At 44.7% G+C, this 17,388-nt stretch overlaps 1 protein-coding gene across 6 annotated transcripts in view; it reads right to left on the bottom strand.

Moving 5' to 3' along the window:
- Nucleotides 1-17,388, bottom strand: part of NFATC2 (nuclear factor of activated T cells 2) — an 88,574-nt gene continuing 71,186 nt past the window's right edge. For 5 of the 6 annotated variants that reach the window (XM_031616030.2, XM_090152248.1, XM_031616009.2 and 2 more), the window contains exon 10: nucleotides 1-5,258. In XM_031616030.2, the coding sequence (XP_031471890.1) occupies nucleotides 5,203-5,258 (56 nt within the window). In that variant the 3' untranslated portion in view covers nucleotides 1-5,202. Of the gene's footprint in view, nucleotides 5,259-9,166; nucleotides 9,253-17,388 lie in introns of all 6 variants that reach the window. The other variant, XM_031616020.2, reaches the window with a different exon arrangement.

Below are 17,388 nucleotides of genomic sequence, written 5' to 3'. Positions count from 1 at the left end.
CAGCAGATGATATCCTCTCATTTATTGCTAAACTACCACAGTACAGGCAATATATAAAAATATTTTACAGACGATAGCAAAAAATTACATTGGAGGTTAACCATGTTGTTGTAGGAATGTAAATGATATGAACTCTTTTTCAGTTCTTAAAGTTAGGCTTTTGAACAAACAATTTGATTGAAAAGACATCTGCTAGAATGATCTGAGAGATGATTGCTTTCTTACATGTATATCTGCTCACAGGGCTTTGCCTGGGCACAGAGAGTGTCTGCAAGGAGACCTGGGTGTCCTGAGCCAGGGGAACACAGCATCATCTCACACACACACAGGTCCCAGCCAGGACAGCAGTGCCCCTGTCTGGTACCTGGCTGTGCCTCCCAGCTCTCACCACGCTGCTGTGCACAGGGGCTGGCAGCACTGCCACAACAGCAGCACTTCAGTCCTTGCAGCTCTGGAGGAACGGCTGCTCATCCCACCAGCACACAGCTGGTGACACGGAACGTTATTCATTTGGTGACTCAGCCATTCTAGAGCTTTCTTCCCCATTTGGCTGTTTTAAGTGAGTTACTGGAAAGAAACACAAACTTTTTCCCCAGGTTCCACTCATTTGATCTATTAGAATGTCAGCATCTTCACTTCCAGTTTGCACTGCGATGCTGGTTTGGTCCCAATTTATTTATTTCTGTATACCAGGAACAAGGAAAATGGCAAAACAAACGGCCCTTAGACCAGATGGGTTTGATACTGAGTGGTTGTTAAAGGAATTCCTACCGACTGTCACCTGCTGCACTGATAAAAGTAGCAGATGAGAAAGACAGATGCCAGCGTCCAAAAAGCTGGATTACTCATTTGAACTGAGATGAATGAAGGGTTGTCACCCCCGTGTCACAGCGGGCACTGTGGGATGGAATCAGCGTGATGTAAACAATGAGGAAAACAGTCAATTTCTGGGGAATCTGCAGTTCACCCAAATGTCATGTGAATAACCCAGAGAACTGCAGGTAAATGGGAACACCAGGTGATTTCATGTGGTGTAAGCTTTATGAAGATGTGAATCAATTCAAAATCTGAAAATAAGATGAGAGTCATTTTCTTGAATCCCACCTGGCAGATAATTGTTCTCTATTAGAGAGCAATTTGGACAGATATGGGGACAAAAAGATTGAAATATTTAGAAACACGCTTTGAAAGTGTTTAAAGCTGTCTTTGAAGTCTTTGGAAAATGGATCAAATACGACTTTTGGGGGCAATAACAATTCCACAACAATTGCATAGAAAATTAATGCACATCAACAAATGAAGATCCATCCTTTATAAATACGATCCTTAATCCAAAAGGCGTTGCATATTTGGCCAGACCAAAAGCATAGACACTTTTTTTGGTAAAGATACGGATTACAAAATACATTTTAAAAACATGCTAGCTAGTTTGAGAACTGTTTTAGATACGTTATCAAGCAGCAGCATTTTATACAATAGAGAATAACATAGTGCTGTTTTTGGAAATATTCTACATTCAGAAAATGCTGTATCCCTACAAGAAGAATGGAAGTGATACATATTTACATGGATACAAATAAAGCAAGTGCAAAACCCATGGCTCTTCTACATTCTTTCTCCCAGTAACAACACGTACATTAGACACCTCCATCCCACCGCAGCTCAGATCTTCCACTTTGCTTATTCTCACGGAGAAAAACAAAACCGGGACCTCGTATTTCATTGCAAGTATCTTCACGAGCAATTCCTCTCCTGGCAAACTGTGCTTCCAACACTCGTAACTGACACAAAAACATCTCCCTGGTATCTGTCCACTCCCATTCCACTCTTAGACTGTTTACACATCGTGAACGATGGTTTTATTTTACGCATTCATATATTTGATGCAGACGTTTATAGAAGCTCATCCTGTACTTGCAGCCAAAGCTCGGATGGAAAAAACGAAGTAAAAAAATGCACACGCACAGAAAAAAAAAAAAAAAGAGATGAACTTTGAGTTCCAATGAGCCCCACGTACTTCACATGGTATAACTTTGATGGAAAACGCATTAGAGTTGTACACCCTGCACACAAGGAGGCCTTTGGTACAATGGCAGGAAGGCACTGTGGTGAAACATTCAGATAACTGAGGAAAGACAGAATTTCCTCATGTGCAAATATGGCTATCTTCCAGATAAAGTGAGAACAAATTGCTCACAGAATGGCATTAACTCTTCCGAGGTTAATCTAATGCTTCTACAGAAAGAGAGCGAGGCGTGTTATGCCACAAGTATTAATACTGGAGGAACACTGCTCAGCGAGAACAGGAAATAATTTATACTGCATATTCTGAAGTTCTTCAGCCTAGCTATATATCTGTAACATATCTGTTTTCTTTTTAAAAAGAGACAACAACGTATATCGCTATGTCTGAGGATACTCCTTCTCTCCAGAAATAAATATAAAGTGGTTAAAGCTGTTCTATGTAACTAATTTGATGTAGAAGCAGGTAAGAGTAGCACAGCCTGACCTGACGTAGCTGTAAATAAAACCACTAAAATTTAGTCTATATTATATACATCATAGGAACCCTCGCTCCAGCAGCTGGCTTTGTGTGGCAGCAGGTCTGCGTGGCTGCAGCCAGCTGTAGGACTGGTGTGTGTGGTCAGAGAGGAGCACAGATGGATGTGTACACATATATATATAACCATCTACACTCATGTGGTTACAGTATATAGGCAGACATGTATATGCCCCTACACTAACACACGTCCAGATTAGTATCTATGCCTTTAAAAAGGAGGAGGAGATACAGCTAGTGCAAGCATGAGTAAAGCACGTGTAGCATATATTAAATATATATATATAAACCCCTCTCCTGCTCTCCAAAGCAAACTGCAAAAAGAACAGCCCAGAGCAGCATCTGCCCTTCCCGTTCATGCTCAGGTAAGGGCACATCCTGCTCAGGAGCCCTGCAGGGCTCAGCTCAGCCTGCGTGGCTCCTGCTGTGGGCTCGCTGCCTTCTGTCAGGCTCCGTGCCTTCTTGTCTGCTTTACACGGTTATCCCTCAGAGCAACGAGGGGAGAAAGATATTTAAATGGTCACTGGGAGACAAAAAATGGCAATTAAAATCAGTCATCAGCACAAACACACGTAGTGCAACTCACGCTGCAGGGAGGGGGGATTCGGTGTGTGGGGTGTGAGTGAGGGCACGGCCATGGCCAGCTGCACTGACAGCCACCAGCAGAGCAGCAAGAGCTCCAGACTTGGAAAGAAGCTCACATTCTTTCGTATTTCATTTGAGATCCAGCAAAAGAAATGTCTCTGTCAGTTATTTGGGGACTTTGGTTTGCTCTGAATGGATTTTTGTTTTTACTTTTTCATTTCTCCTGTCTTACCCTTACAGGCTGGATCAGGGAAAACAAAATGGCCATTTCTGGTACTTCCAAGCCAAGAGACCCGTTTGGGCTCTCCTTTTGCTCAGCTGCAGTAAAGAATTTCTGACAGGCAACTGTTGGCATTAGCAAGTTTTCAAAATGAAAAATCCATTAAAACGCATTAAAAACACATAATGGATGGTAGATTCCAACAATATGGCAGGTAAAAACAATTGAAAAAGTAGCTCATCTGAGGTGTGTGAACCAGCCGAAGTGCTGTGCAGTATAAATGCTGTTTAACAATAACTGAACTATGCAGAAGGCACCGCAGCCTCTGTTTTATTCCTGCAGAAGTCTGGGATTGGTGCAAGCATCCTTCTTGCAGTACTGGGGAACAAACCAGGCAGCTGCTCTGCTGGTCTTCAATATTCATATGACCCAGAGGCTGCTGTGACACGTGGGCACACTGCTGAAGTCTGCTGTGAAGCAGCTGAGAACAGGGCAGGTTTGCTGTGTTTTGTACAACGAGCTCAGGCTCAGTGCCCGTAACAGCGCAGCTTTCCTCACTCACAAACCACTGCTGCCCACGGTGCGGCAGCCTCTTACTGCAGAGATCAGCCCCTCCAGGTGTGCTTTCGTCCCACCGGGGCACCACAGATGCACTGATACGTTACGAACTTGCCAGCTGTACGGCTGCAGGCTGCAGGTAGCTCTTATCATGACAAGCATTTGTCAGTACACTGCACTCAAACACACAAAGCAAAGCACTACATGCTATCTCACATGGAATTTTAACCTTCCCAGAAGCTGCTGGTAGCTTTGCAGTGCCAAAGAGACAGACTACCTACAAGTGTATACTTTTTCTGGAACATACAGCTTCTGTGAAATGCAATTATTTTCCTCTGCAGCTTGTGTGGTTAAACATTACAGCTGCTATGAGACAAGGTACCAGCCAACAGCGGGCTCTGCGTGAGAAGGAGAAACAGCAGCAATTTATTATGGAGAAAATATGTAAGATGCGTTCGTACACTGCCTAAATGAGGATGGGTCATAGAATATTTGGGTTTACTGTGACTCCTATACATTCATCTCTGTTTACGTGGGTTTCATTACCTTGAGATAGGTGTAACAGCTGCTGAACTGCTCTTTTCACTGGCTCTCCAGAGCATCCTTCTCCATCAAATCCCTGTTCATTCTGACAAGAAAAAATGGAGAAAACTCCCGGATTCTGTTGACATCTACTGCTTGAAATACTGATCACGGTGCTCAGGGTCAGAAAATACAACTTCTGCTCCCAGACTGGATAAAGGCAGAGTGAGCTTGAGCTGCCTCAGTTTCCTACAACAGAATTTTTCAGAAGGGCTTTGCGACCTGGAAGGCAAGTCACTGTTAGTGAGCTGCACAGCGCTGCTGCTCCTTCACGGAATATATTACTCTTTCTTCCCTTGTTCCCCACCCCACCCCAATAAAGACTAATATATAACCTCCCCTGCTTTGCGTGGCGTTCAGGAGTGCCATCTTACTTCTCCCTTATTCTGAGATAGATGCATCGATACACAGCTAGATTTTTGCAGCAGGCTTGAAGTGTTTCCTCAGACAGATGCTCTGTTACATGAGAACAATGCGATCTTTGGACGAAAGGAAGGGTGCCCTTTTCCATGTTTACAGAGAGAGGTGGCGAGTTGCTTAGTCAAGGCTGTCAGCTTGATGCCAATACATTGTTCCTTGCATTGAACTGGTGCCTTGAGATGAACAGTTAAGGAAGCAGGAGGTTGCAGGGGCACTGGAAGGATCTAAGAGGTCAGTTATGGAAGGATTTGGTAGAAGCTGTCTCACAAATCTTCTTCTATGTCTGATTTCTGGCAGGGAGTCCAGAAAATTCCTTCCTGATAATTTCGTTAACTGTGAAATAAAAGAAAGAGGAAGAGATGTTAAGAGCACTTCAAAGTCACGAGAAGTAAAAGCAGTCCTTGGGCAGTCCGCCGCTAATTCAGAACATCCTCTCTCTATTCTCACTGTAACTTTTTGATTGAAACTAAAAAAAAATGTTGGCCAAATAATCCATGCCGCGCACTTTTGGTAAGCAAGAGGGAAGGAGAGGAGAGAGGGGGCTGAGGCGGTGTTCAGCATGCTTCAAGTGCCACGAACACACAGCTGACAACCTGTCCCATGGCCCTGGCACACACTGCATCATCCCCTGTGCAGCACAGCCCTCCTTCACAGACAGCTCCAACCGAAATCCAGGTGTAAGCATCTGAACGTTTAGCATTGCTCTCTAGGATGAGATGAGAATATTCTGAGAAGGGCCTGACTTGGCGGAAATAAAGTGGGTAGTGCTGAAAAGACAGAGGCTGCAATTCAGCTGTTGGCTTTTTTGTGTTTCTTTTCGTTTGAAACACCTCACTGGTGTCTCTGTTTGGTCCACATTTTTGTTCTTGTTTGTTTGCAGGCTGCAGCAGAAACAAATTTCAATGCACTGCTCTAACAGTCTGAGAGGCTGGGACAGGCTTGTCAGTAAGGCTCAACAGAAGACACCGAATCACTTCATTCTCTGTTTAAAACAACCTGAACAACAGTGCCAGGTCCCTCGTAGCACCACCTTTCTATCTAGGCAGCAACTGTGTTAGGAGAGACCTAAAAGATGAGTGCTTTGGTGCCAAACTCCAGAACTGCCTGTTCTGGGGCTCTGTTTCCATGCAGCTCCTCAGTGCTGTATATATGGGGATCCTCCATTTGGAAACTGCTTATTTTCTCTGACAAATTTGTCTTAAAAAAATGAAAACAAAACCAACCAAACAAAAAAGGCCAAATTTTCTAAGGCTTCAGACTCCAAATCTAAATTATTTTTCCCATTGTTATTTCAATGCTAAGCCACAGACTAATTCAAAACAAAGCAACTTCTCGTCCAAGCCTGACTGACAGGTATGCAGCTGTCAGACTCCACAATTCTACAAATAAACAAGAAATGTTTATGCAAAGTGATAATTTATCACTAATATTGTGCCCAATCTCTTACTATCTCTGGGAGAGCACATGCAATAATTTGTAAGAGGTATGACTATTAGTTTGAAATCTCTCCATAAGCAATGGAACTTATCCCAGAAAAAAATAAAACATCTGCTTAATGTGAAGCTCCATGTTGCTGCTGTACACGTCTGCTGTGGCTGCCTGTACTCCTCACAGTCTGAGAGCTGCCCTGGTTTCTGCTGCACGCTGTGACACAAGGACGGCACCTTCCACCCTCTGCGCTCAAAAATCCCTGTGCAAACAGCCTGGACTTCAGCTCTTTCTCATTCCAGCCACGAGATGCCTGATTCCAACTAGTTGGTGCCTGCAGCAGAGCACACGTGCCAAGAACAGCCTGCCCTCTCCTCTGCCCAGCTTTCTGCTCCGCCCCAGCCGGCGGCGTGCAGCCGTGCGCACGAAGCACATCGCAGCAGTGCTCCGTGTGCTGCAGTGCAAGCGAGCAACCAGGGGGAGGTGAGGTTGGTCTACTTTCGGGCCCTCCTGCGGCTCAGTCAGCAGGGCTTCCTGTTTGCTCTACCCAGGAAATGAGAGGAGCAGGTCTTCAATGGAAATTTTTCAGCGTCTCAGCTAAAAATAGCAGTGAGGTAAAAGAAGTGGGCACCCACTCTCACAGGGTCATTTCCTTTCTAAAAACGAGTGGGCTGAGACTGCAGGGCGATTTATTTATTGACACGCCAGCGTTCCAAAAATGCTGTGCAAGTTTCCTTTCTTTCAATGCAGCCACGACTAATGGAAACATCAGAGCCAACAGTCATCTTGGTCTAAGAAGGGTTAAATATTAGATGAAGGTGCAGGTAATTAAGTGGCTTGCTAAGCCTTCCGCGGGGTCCCTTTTTGGTTCTGCTTCCCAGCCTGAGCGTGGTGTGAAGTGAAAGCAGCAGCAGCAGACCACGAGCCTGCTGAGTGCGGTCCAGCTCGCAGCCCCAGGCAGTGGGATGGTGCAGTGATGGCTGACCCAGCCTGCAGGCTTCACTTTCCCTCCTGCGTGCTGCACTGGGGGTCAGCGGCAGGTTTTGTGGGCTGAGGTTATAGAGGGACAGCAATCTGAAAAGAGCTCCAGTTGCAGCAGGACGGTGTGGAATGCAAACTCTGTGGATGTGCTGCAGGACCATGCTCAAGTGCACAGCTGGGTTCCTTCTGAGGGAGCTGTTGCAAGTTGCAAATGGGATTTTTGTTGTTTCTGAATGATAAGGCCAGTCCCTGTTATCAGTTGGCCTCAATGTCCTGTAGGCACCCTGAATTCCTGCTAAATCCATGTGGCATGGGAAAGAGGGGCAGTTAAGGCTGGGCAATGCTAGAGCTCCAAGGGAAGGCTGTGTAAATCCAGCAAGGAAAGTCCTGATTTACAACCAGAGCCCCTTAATCTAATGAATATATGCATGTTTGGAGAAATGTATTCCAAGACTGCTTGGAGTCACTACCACACAGTCTGGTGGCATCACCCATCTTCAGATTTTGGGAGCACATGGATCCAGACTGAGGTGTAATCTTAGTGACTTGGGTTTCAATAGCAGGGTAAACAAAACGAGCAAACTGAGATGTATCTACATTTCAGAGGAAGCTGAGATCATGCACTGGACTTGCTATTCTGAGATCCCATAGATCTCTTTTCAGTAGCATGGTTAAAATGTCTCTCAAGTGTAAGTTAGAATCACAGAATTTCTTGGGTTGGAAGGGACGTTAAAGCCCATCCATCCAGTTCCAATCTCTTGCCACAGGCTGGCAGCCACTGACCAGATCAGGCTGCTTAGGGCCCCATCCAGGCTGGCCTTGAATGCCTCCAGGGATGGGGCATCCACAGCTTCCCTGGGCAGCAGTGCCAGGGCCTCACTACCCTCTGAGTAATTTCCTCTTTACACGTAACCTAAACCTCCTCTCTTTTACTTAAAAACTGTTCCCCCTTGTCCTAAGCACTCAGCTTTGATGGGTTAGAGTCAGTCTCTCAGGCTCCAGTCCTCAGAGATGTTTAAGACTCTAATTTGCATCTTCTCAGATAGAAATCTGGAGAGTATTCACTTGCGGGATGATAGTGGGTTGTATTAAATCCGAGCTTCAACTAGTAGTCCAGAGACAGAGAACAGTCTCCAATTTTAGCTGGCAACGAGTCAGGCTCCTAGTAATTGATTATACATGCACACACACTCATATGCATGCGTGCACACACATCCACAAACACATTGGAATAACAACCTTACTGTGTCATTCCGCATGTGTCTGGAATAACACCAGTGGAGGCAGCACTGTCACTGCACTGTGTCCGTGGCAGTGTCTGGGGCTTTAGGATCCTGCAGCAGTGAGGGTCCCATCAGGGGCAAAGCTGACCTCCATGGGTTCCACCCTGCACACACTGCTGGGCAGCCATCCCAGCTATTCCACATTTGCTCTGCTGATAGTCATGAAGCGTTTTACATGCGTGCAGCACGAGACACGTGGAGAAGGCCTGATGGCATTTCAGGGACCGGAGAGTCGGACCCTGAGCTTTTAGTGTGCCATGAAGACGTGAGCAGGCAAACCACGTCCTGCTGCCTGGGAGCAGCAGGATGCTTCAGCCCCGCATGCACAGCCCCCTCTCTCCTTCCCTGCCCACCAAGGCCCAGCTAATTCAGGACAGCTCCGTGGTACGCATGTGGGGAAGAAAAAGAGTGAGAAAAAAATTAAATGAAGTGAGATTTTAAACTCTCTACGCCAAATAAAAAGGGGCATGACTTTTTAATTGAAAAAATAAATAAATAAAGGTTAAGAGAAACACACAGCTGGAGAAAAGGCAGAAAAATACCAATTACCTTTCTTTTTGATTGCTTGGATCAAAGATCAGTCATTCTTTTTCATATAATGTTTTGTATCCAGCTAAGGTGTGTATCTATCAGCTCTGAAAAAGATTTGCAAAACCATTTTTGAGAAAAAAAAGTAACCTTTGACCTACGTTGCAAGGCCAAATGCTAGCGTTCAGCTACTCTTTCATTTTGTATTTTAATTTATTAAAAGGACATTTCAGCATATACAATACATAAGGCAGAACTTAACCGCTGACCTTTCTGTTTGCTCAGATCCAGCACGAGGTTTTACCTTTTTCCCCTCTTTTCTCAACTGATATTATCCAAAAATAAGTATGCCAAAAAATACAGACCTGCACTGATCACAATACAGAAGAGCAATGCTGGCCGTTTGGCCCGAGGCCCCAGGAGTGCAGGAGGTCGGAGTGTCTCCTAAGCCAAGTCAGAGAGCAGTCGCTGCCTTTGGCACAACTCACTGATGGGATCATCCTCGTGGCCAAATAAAACGTGACACGTTTATGCCAGACCAAAAGTCAGTCCCTTCTTTCAAATAAGAGATCTAAGGCTGTGTAAATTACACCTTGCTTTGATTGGAAAGAGCAGGAAAGATATGCCTAAAGAAAGGAAAGTTATGGTCTTTCCTTCAAACACAAATAAAAGTGATTTTTCTTCTCATCAAATGGCAACATTAAAAATTCTGATGCTTTTTTCTGTCTAGTCTTTTTAGATTTAAATTTATCATGAAAGCATTTGGCACTTCCTCCAAAACCATGTGGAAATTAAAAAAATATTCCAATAATGAGGAGGAAAAAGTACATGTTAAGAAGTAAGCTAGCCTTGAGTACAGGTCTCAGATGTGTCTTTGCTGCTGGATTTCAGGTGACTATATATAGAAGAGGAATATTTTAGTTGGCTCCCTCAGACTGTGCAGCCACGTATCAGACGCTGGAACCTCTACGCAGTACACAGCCTATTTTATACTCTGTGTGCTGGAAAATCAGCCTCTGCACATGCAAGCAGAGCAACTAATTGACTGGTAAATACAAACTTAGGTGTATCAGGCACAAGGAGCCCAAATCCTACAAACTGGGGAAAAATAGGAGGGTGGGGAGGTGTCTTCATAAATCAATAGCAATGAAAGGCTTTTTCTGGAAAACTGGAACGTGGAACTGCCCAGGGGTGCTCAGCTGTGAGGTTTAACCTTCATTACATGTCTGCCACTCTAACGATTTTCATTCCTTATTAAAATAATGTCAGTAGAAGCATCCTGGAACTTTTCTGTCCTGTTTGCAATCTGTGATATCTGTGTAAACTATTAACTGCTTTAGCACCATCTGGTTCAACAGCAATCGTGCCATCTCTGTTACTAATGAAGATGGAAGAAGTTGGAAGAAGTTACTGATACCAAACTAGGAGGGCTCCAAATTGATTTGAGTCCTATGATGGATGCATGCTATAAGAGTTTCAATAGACTCAAAACTCACTGGCATCCTTCCATGAATTTAACATCATAATATAGATATCTGATGAAAAACAGGATCTAAATAAAATACATACTTTTGGCTGAAGCCTGTCTGAACTGAAATCAACAGCTAAACTCTCTGTGATTTGCAGGATCTAGATCACACTCACAACATTAAAAAATCCTTCCCTTATATTTCAGTGTGGTTCCAGAGTGAGATGCTGTAGTGGAAATGCTGAGTCACAGCCTGAAGCAGTGATGGAGCACCTGGAGGGAAGGCAGGGCCAGCCCAGGGCAGCTCAGCTGCACGCAATGTACTGAGTGATGGAAGGGCTGGAGCCAGGATCCACCCCTTGCCAGCCCTCATTTAAGGGTTGGCAGTGGAGGTGAGGGGATCTCCCAGGAAATCCCTGTGTACTGGAGGCCTTCAAAAGGTAAGCAGTTTTTTTTCCTTTGTTTCTGTATCCAGAGCTGCTGTATTTGGGCTTGTTCTCATTTGCTGAAGCCAAGGGTTGTGCCACTCTGCTATTATTGCTTTGCTTTTCACGTTATAGCATTACTGATGCAAAAAGATCAGTATCTATGATACCCAAAATCTTTAACAGGAAGTTGGGTGCGTCTGCAGCAGAAGAGCATTTAGCATTTCTGCTAAAAATAACCACCCAGTGTCCTAAATGCACTGTACACCAGAAGTATCAAGAAGGAAATACTCAGTGCACAGATCTGTCTTGGCACCACCCCAGAGATCTTACAGATCTTGAGTGCTTTCACTGTACAGTTTCTTTTCCAGAAAAGATCAAAAGCCAATTTCTATGCTATGTCTCTGTTAAAACTGAGCAAAAAGCATGACTTAGTGGTTAGTACGTGGTGGGACAGCAGGATTTCACTGCTGGAAGCACTGCAGTGCCCCCACCTTGCTGTAGGGCCCTGGTCATGCCCAGCATACCCCCAGAGGATCAGATCTAGTCCAGGTCTACTTGAGGCTGAAGAATGCAAGAAGACTGTGAAGGTCACACTTAGAACTTAAACACAACATGCCTAGCTAATAGAAAAAAGAGCTTGAAGTGATGATGACCTGCCAGAATGAGCCTACACTGAGAGTGTGGATATAACAGAGTGTTAAAGGGGTGTTTTAAAGCCCTTAGGTAGCTTGAATCCCAATCTACAAAAGGCATGAGGTGCTGAGCTCCCTGAACATCCTAATAGGCACCAGAGTCAGACACCAACATAACATCTTTAAACCCATAATCAAGGTTGGAGCACTCTAAAAACCTTGAGTATTTCAAAGAATGATAGAACCATAGAATGGTTTGGGTTGGAAAGGGCCTTAAGACCATCTAATTTCACCTCCCTGCTATAGGCAGGGACACCTCCCTCTAGACCAGGTTACTCACAGACCAGGCTGGATTTCTATTAGCATGATCAAAGTTGAACCAACCAAGAGCACTTGAAAAATCATGATGTATTCTGACTTATTTTATGACACCCAAAGCCAGCAGACTGAGGAGCAGCCCTACCCTGGGGATGCTGTGTCCTGAATACGCTGAGTACCGCTGGGAGGAGCAGGCAGCCACCCCAGGAGCACAGGCAGCCCGAGAAGTCCTTTCAGACAGACATCCCTCTGCATTTGTTTATTCACACACAATCCTTGGGCAGAAATTGTTACTCTGCAAACTGCTCCCTCCAGGAAACTTTTCCTCAGCAATACAAAGCAAAGGGGGGTGCATGGGTGGAGGTAATGGGAAACCCATGCTGCTCTCCCTGTGCCACATGCCATGCATTGCACTGTAGGGTTCCTGTCCTGTTCTGCCATGCTTCACTTCAGCTTGTTACACAAATGATTACAATCTTGCAAATCAGTAATAAATTGCACCTGAACCTGTAAGTCATCAGTAAAAAACTACTATACTTCCATGGCCAAAGGACTTTCACACAATTAATCAGTAAGGAGAGAACTGGGTGTTAACAGGTTGTTGAATTCCCTGCTAGACCAGTTTATGGAGACCCCCATAATAAAGGGGCTGAAACCAGAAGTGCAGGAAGTGCACAAATGAGACACTGTCCTGGAGAACAGGTGCCAGACATCGTGTTATGGTGAGCTGAAGGAAGGGACTGTAAGGTTCATCAGGTGCCATGCAGGTTTCTGCTGTTTAATTCAATGGAATCCCTGTGCCAATCTATAGAAACCATGGAGCTGAGCTTCCTGGGCACTGTCTCCAGGGAGCAGGTTGTGTGATATTTGGAGGACATAGGCACACAATGCCCTGGCTTTCTCATTCTGTGACTCACTGTGGACTGGAGCTGCAAGAGAAAGAACTAATCGTGCTCCCAAGTGTGATTTCCTGTTTGCTTGATGGATTTCAGTACCCAAATATCATTGTTTTTAATCTGAAGGTAGTAAGATAGGTGCAAACCCTGTCTATGTTACAGAGGAAGAATCTGTACAGCTGCCTATGAGAAAAGTATACCTCCAGGTATTAAATTTGCTAAGAGGATGATAGATAATCTATTTAGTTACTAGGTCAAGCCTTTGTCTGCTCAGTCACTAAGTAAAGCACCACGGGGCTGCAGCAGGGCCTGACAGCTTTGTGCAGCTCTTCTGTGTCAGCAGCCACTTTGGGAAGCGTACCTTGATAGTGGAAAACTAGATCAGCCTGGGTGTGATGAGGAACTCCAGGCCACCGTGGGTTTGGTTTGTAGTAGCTTTCCATAACAAAGTCTTTTTTTAACTGACTTTCTTTCTGCTCACATATATTTAGATATGACTTTCATTCTGCAGTACTCCAATGCCAGAGAGTTTTGGCTGAAATCGTAAGGGAAGGACACGTGTTTGAGTCATGCAGTTGGCTCTCTCAGTTGATAGTAACTTACTGAGAGAAGATGAAGTTTGTATTTAGTTTGAGTTAATGTGCAATGAGACCGAGCAAAGTATTCCAAGCAGAAGACTCGCATCATAAATAAATATACAAAAACTGGTACCAGAAGGAGATGAAGTTCATTTTCTTAAACCATACTAGTTGGCTAGTGAATACAGAAATACTACACTGATGGACTGAGCCTTAAGAAATACCAGGCAGCAGTCTCTGCTTGCTCACTCCTACCTCCTGAGCTCACTCTGGCTGCTGCGAAGCTCCAGGCTGAGCTGTGCTCACATCTATTCTGTCTGTGCACGCTGGAGCTCGTGAATTTGCTACATAACTGCTGAGGAAAGCAGTGCCACTTGGTACTAACATACATTTCTTCTAGATTAGAAACAGCAAAACCAAAGGAGCTTGGTGATGAATTTTTCCTACGGCAGCTCACGCCTCATGGTCTGAACGCTAATGAAATCTTAACAGATACCACAGTGCCTCTAAATAGTAACTGCTGGCAGGAAGGGCCTGCGAGCAATAGCACTGCTTATTCACATGTCACTTTGCAGTTTCATCATTCTCCTGGATTTAACCTATTTACTGAGAGGTGATGTGAGTCATTCAGTGAAATGTTTAAAAAACAGAGAAAAAAAGAATGGATGGGAGAAAGCTGTATTTTTATTTTTAAACAGGAAATAAAAGGGGAGTAGGAACCAAAGAACAGTTTCAGCATGGTCAGGATTAGCTGAAAGTAACAGGAATAGGCAGTGCTGCTGCTTTTCATATTTCTGTCATAAAGGAACTACCAGAACAAATATTTAATTGAAGGGAAACAAGCCATTTAACAAATATTTAATTGAGGGGAAACAAAGTGCGCTACCCTTCCCTGCAGGCAGTTTTGTAGAGGATGAACAGTCAATAATGTAATCTATTTTCCTCCCTTGAGCACTAGTGCTTATGTCTATTAATCCAGAGAACTATTTACTGGCTCTGGTTCTCTGACATCTTATCTTTGGTGTGCCTTAACTGTGCAGGGCTTGTGGATGCTTGCAGAATCTGCTTCTGTCCAGCAAACCAGGTTTCCCTGTGAATGTGTCTGAATGTTGAAGCTGGTTCTAAGGAGAAAATAGCGGAGAGCCACTGTCCCAAGGTAGCAGGAGAGATGCACATGTGGCCCATGAACAATTTGGAGAGGCACTAAGCTTTCCCATGCAACAAGCACGCAAATATCCTTCTGCTTGCAATTACTTTGCTTTCACAAACCACTTAGGAACACTGAGTGTGAAGAAGGCATATGTTTTTGTACCTTATTTTTAAAGAGGATTTTTGGGCAGTAGGAACCCTTATTGAAAAAAACTGAGAATGGGAACATGAAATTACTTTTATGTACTACTACATATTACATATTTTTCTATCACAACTCCACATCCTTCAAGTGCCTGCTTGGAGGCAGGACCTTTTCCCTTTGCATGGAGGGGTGAGTTCTGTTCAGAGTGCTGCTCTGCAGGAGATAGAATGGTGTGGGCATGGCCAGAGGCTGGGGGGTCTTCATGGTGCCACTCCAGGACAACAGAACAAATAACTTTTTAAAGCTACAAGCCCCAAGTTCACTGGAAAGACCATTCAATATATTTAAGTGGTTACTGACAGAGTTACAATTCACATCAGAGTGTTAAGGAGGTGCCACACACAAGATGCTGCCTGCCTGCACACATCCATCTGTTAGCTTTTATTCTGGGCTTTGACTGCAAGCCCTGAGAGGCAGAACTTTTTCTCCTTTGGAGTCAAGGCAGTGTCTGTCACAATGGAGATCTCATCCATGAGGGGTTTTTACCATACCAAAATCTAATAATAAAAATAACAGATAATACTGTGGAGTGTATTCACAGTTCAGACTGATGAACTGAAAGGGAGAACTACTTTTAAGAGACACTATAACTAAAAGGAGTGCAAAAGAGTATGTGGAGCAGATGCTGTAACTGACTTTGCATCTCACCTCAAGAAGGCCAGGAGCCTCTGACGGGAAATAGCCTGAGAGCATCAGAAAAATGTGTCTGCATCATCCATAGACTTACAACTTTCAATCTGAGTCAATCGCGTGAGTGATAAATCTTTTGTTTTCAGTATGAGAAGAAAAAAAGGAGGAGAGGAGAACAGAGGGGTTATAAGTTACCAGAAATACTCAGAGAACTGAGTTCCTCCATATTCAGTGGCTGCTGAAGTGATTATCTTTAGTTGAGGTGCAGCCAGGGCTGTTCCTATTCTTAACACGATAACCTACACTTGTTCAAAAATGAGCCCTCAGTTATTGCAGACCTCCATCCTAATTCTAGATCAAGATGTAGGAACAACCACCCAATGAAACTGCCCTTGGGAATCCTTTCTGAGATCTAATTTCAATTGTGAGGTCTCTGAGCTGTGTGCATCCTCACACAACCCAGCCAGGATGCAAAATGCTTTGCTCAGTGCAACATCTCAGGAGCATGCTGCAAGTACCTAGCAAGACTGTCCTAATCCTTCCCAAGTTCTCATCAGCTGTATGACAACATTCTCCTCTACGCACGAGTCTGCACAGCCAGCTCATGAGCTCTGCGTCTGTAGCTCATATTGAACCTATTAGTTTGCATTCAACCACCCATTGCTACACTTCCTGGGTGAATTCCAAGCCAACGACGAAGGCTTTGGAACCGCACTATGATAAAACACCCTCTTGCCTAAAATAAAGATAAAACTTTCTTATGTGTGATGTGATCTCATCGGGCTACAGAACACATTCAAAAGCAATTGGCAGGCCATTCCTTCAGCTAGGAACACAGACTGAATGGGAACACTGTCTTGCAGTTGGCGAACTAGCCACAGACAGCTGGAAGACACAGCAGTAGCAAATCTGAAGGCCAAGATCACTGCACGTCTTTCTGAGTGGTGTCAGAAGGAGAGTGACTGCCAACGTGTATGAAATGCCCCAGCTAATACATACACAGCGTAATGAAACCAATATGAAGCCACGGGTATCTTCTGCAAAGCCAGATCTAAAAAGGTATTTTGTAGCTTACTCTCAACTAAATCACTGTGGATGAGGTATCTGCCCAATTTAAAAATTACACAAAGACACAAGGAGACATCACCTCTCAGAATCTGGCCTGGGCTGTACTGGCATTTCTCTGACACAGAAGGTAGAAAAAAGTTTGGCAACCAACAACAAAGGGAGTCTTACAAAAGGCATCAGGGGTTGTCTTTTGGGATGCCCAGAGCTGGGATGGTGCAAGGGCTGATTTGTTGGTGGGGTGGTCGTGCTGCCTTCTGCATCACCATGCGAAGGGCTCCCAGTGCATCTGTACAGCACCATGATGTGACCTTCCTGCTGTCACCACTCAGTGACACTGCATCATGCTGCCAGCCTGAGCCCAGCATCAGGAAAACACACAGGTACTCAGTAAAGGGGAGAGAAGATTTTATGTGCTACAAAACATCCCCTCAAGAGACCTAAAAATGAAAATGATCTACTCAAGAGGTTGGGTCCTTCCCCTTCACAGCCAAGAAGATAAATCTTGTTCAAGTTTAAGCAGGCAAAGCCATGACCACTTCAGAGTAGGCTCAGGCTGCAGTGGGTTCTGGAAGAGGGCAAAAGGAGCCTTGCAGAGCTGACAACTGCCCCATGCCTGCTGACAGCCCTGGGAGCAGATCCATCCCATGCCCCAGCCAGGTGCCAGCAACCCAGAGGGGCTGTGGGCATGGAGGCTGCTCCCCTGCCTTGACACTGTGGGCTATCTTCCCTGGGTTCCTCCAGGTACTGCTGCAAACAGCACTGAGAATAAAAGCACAGCTCATACTTGGGCTGTAAATCACCACTGAATTAGCAACAGCCAGCTGACGCTGCAGGGAGGGTTTGGTCACTGCTGACCCTGTCGGAGATTGGA

This window comes from Phasianus colchicus, chromosome 17 (genome assembly GCF_987193195.1).
Source record: "Phasianus colchicus chromosome 17, bPhaCol1.hap1.1, whole genome shotgun sequence".
Classification (NCBI taxonomy): domain Eukaryota; kingdom Metazoa; phylum Chordata; class Aves; order Galliformes; family Phasianidae; genus Phasianus; species Phasianus colchicus.
This window is presented reverse-complemented; position numbering and strand designations above follow the sequence as displayed.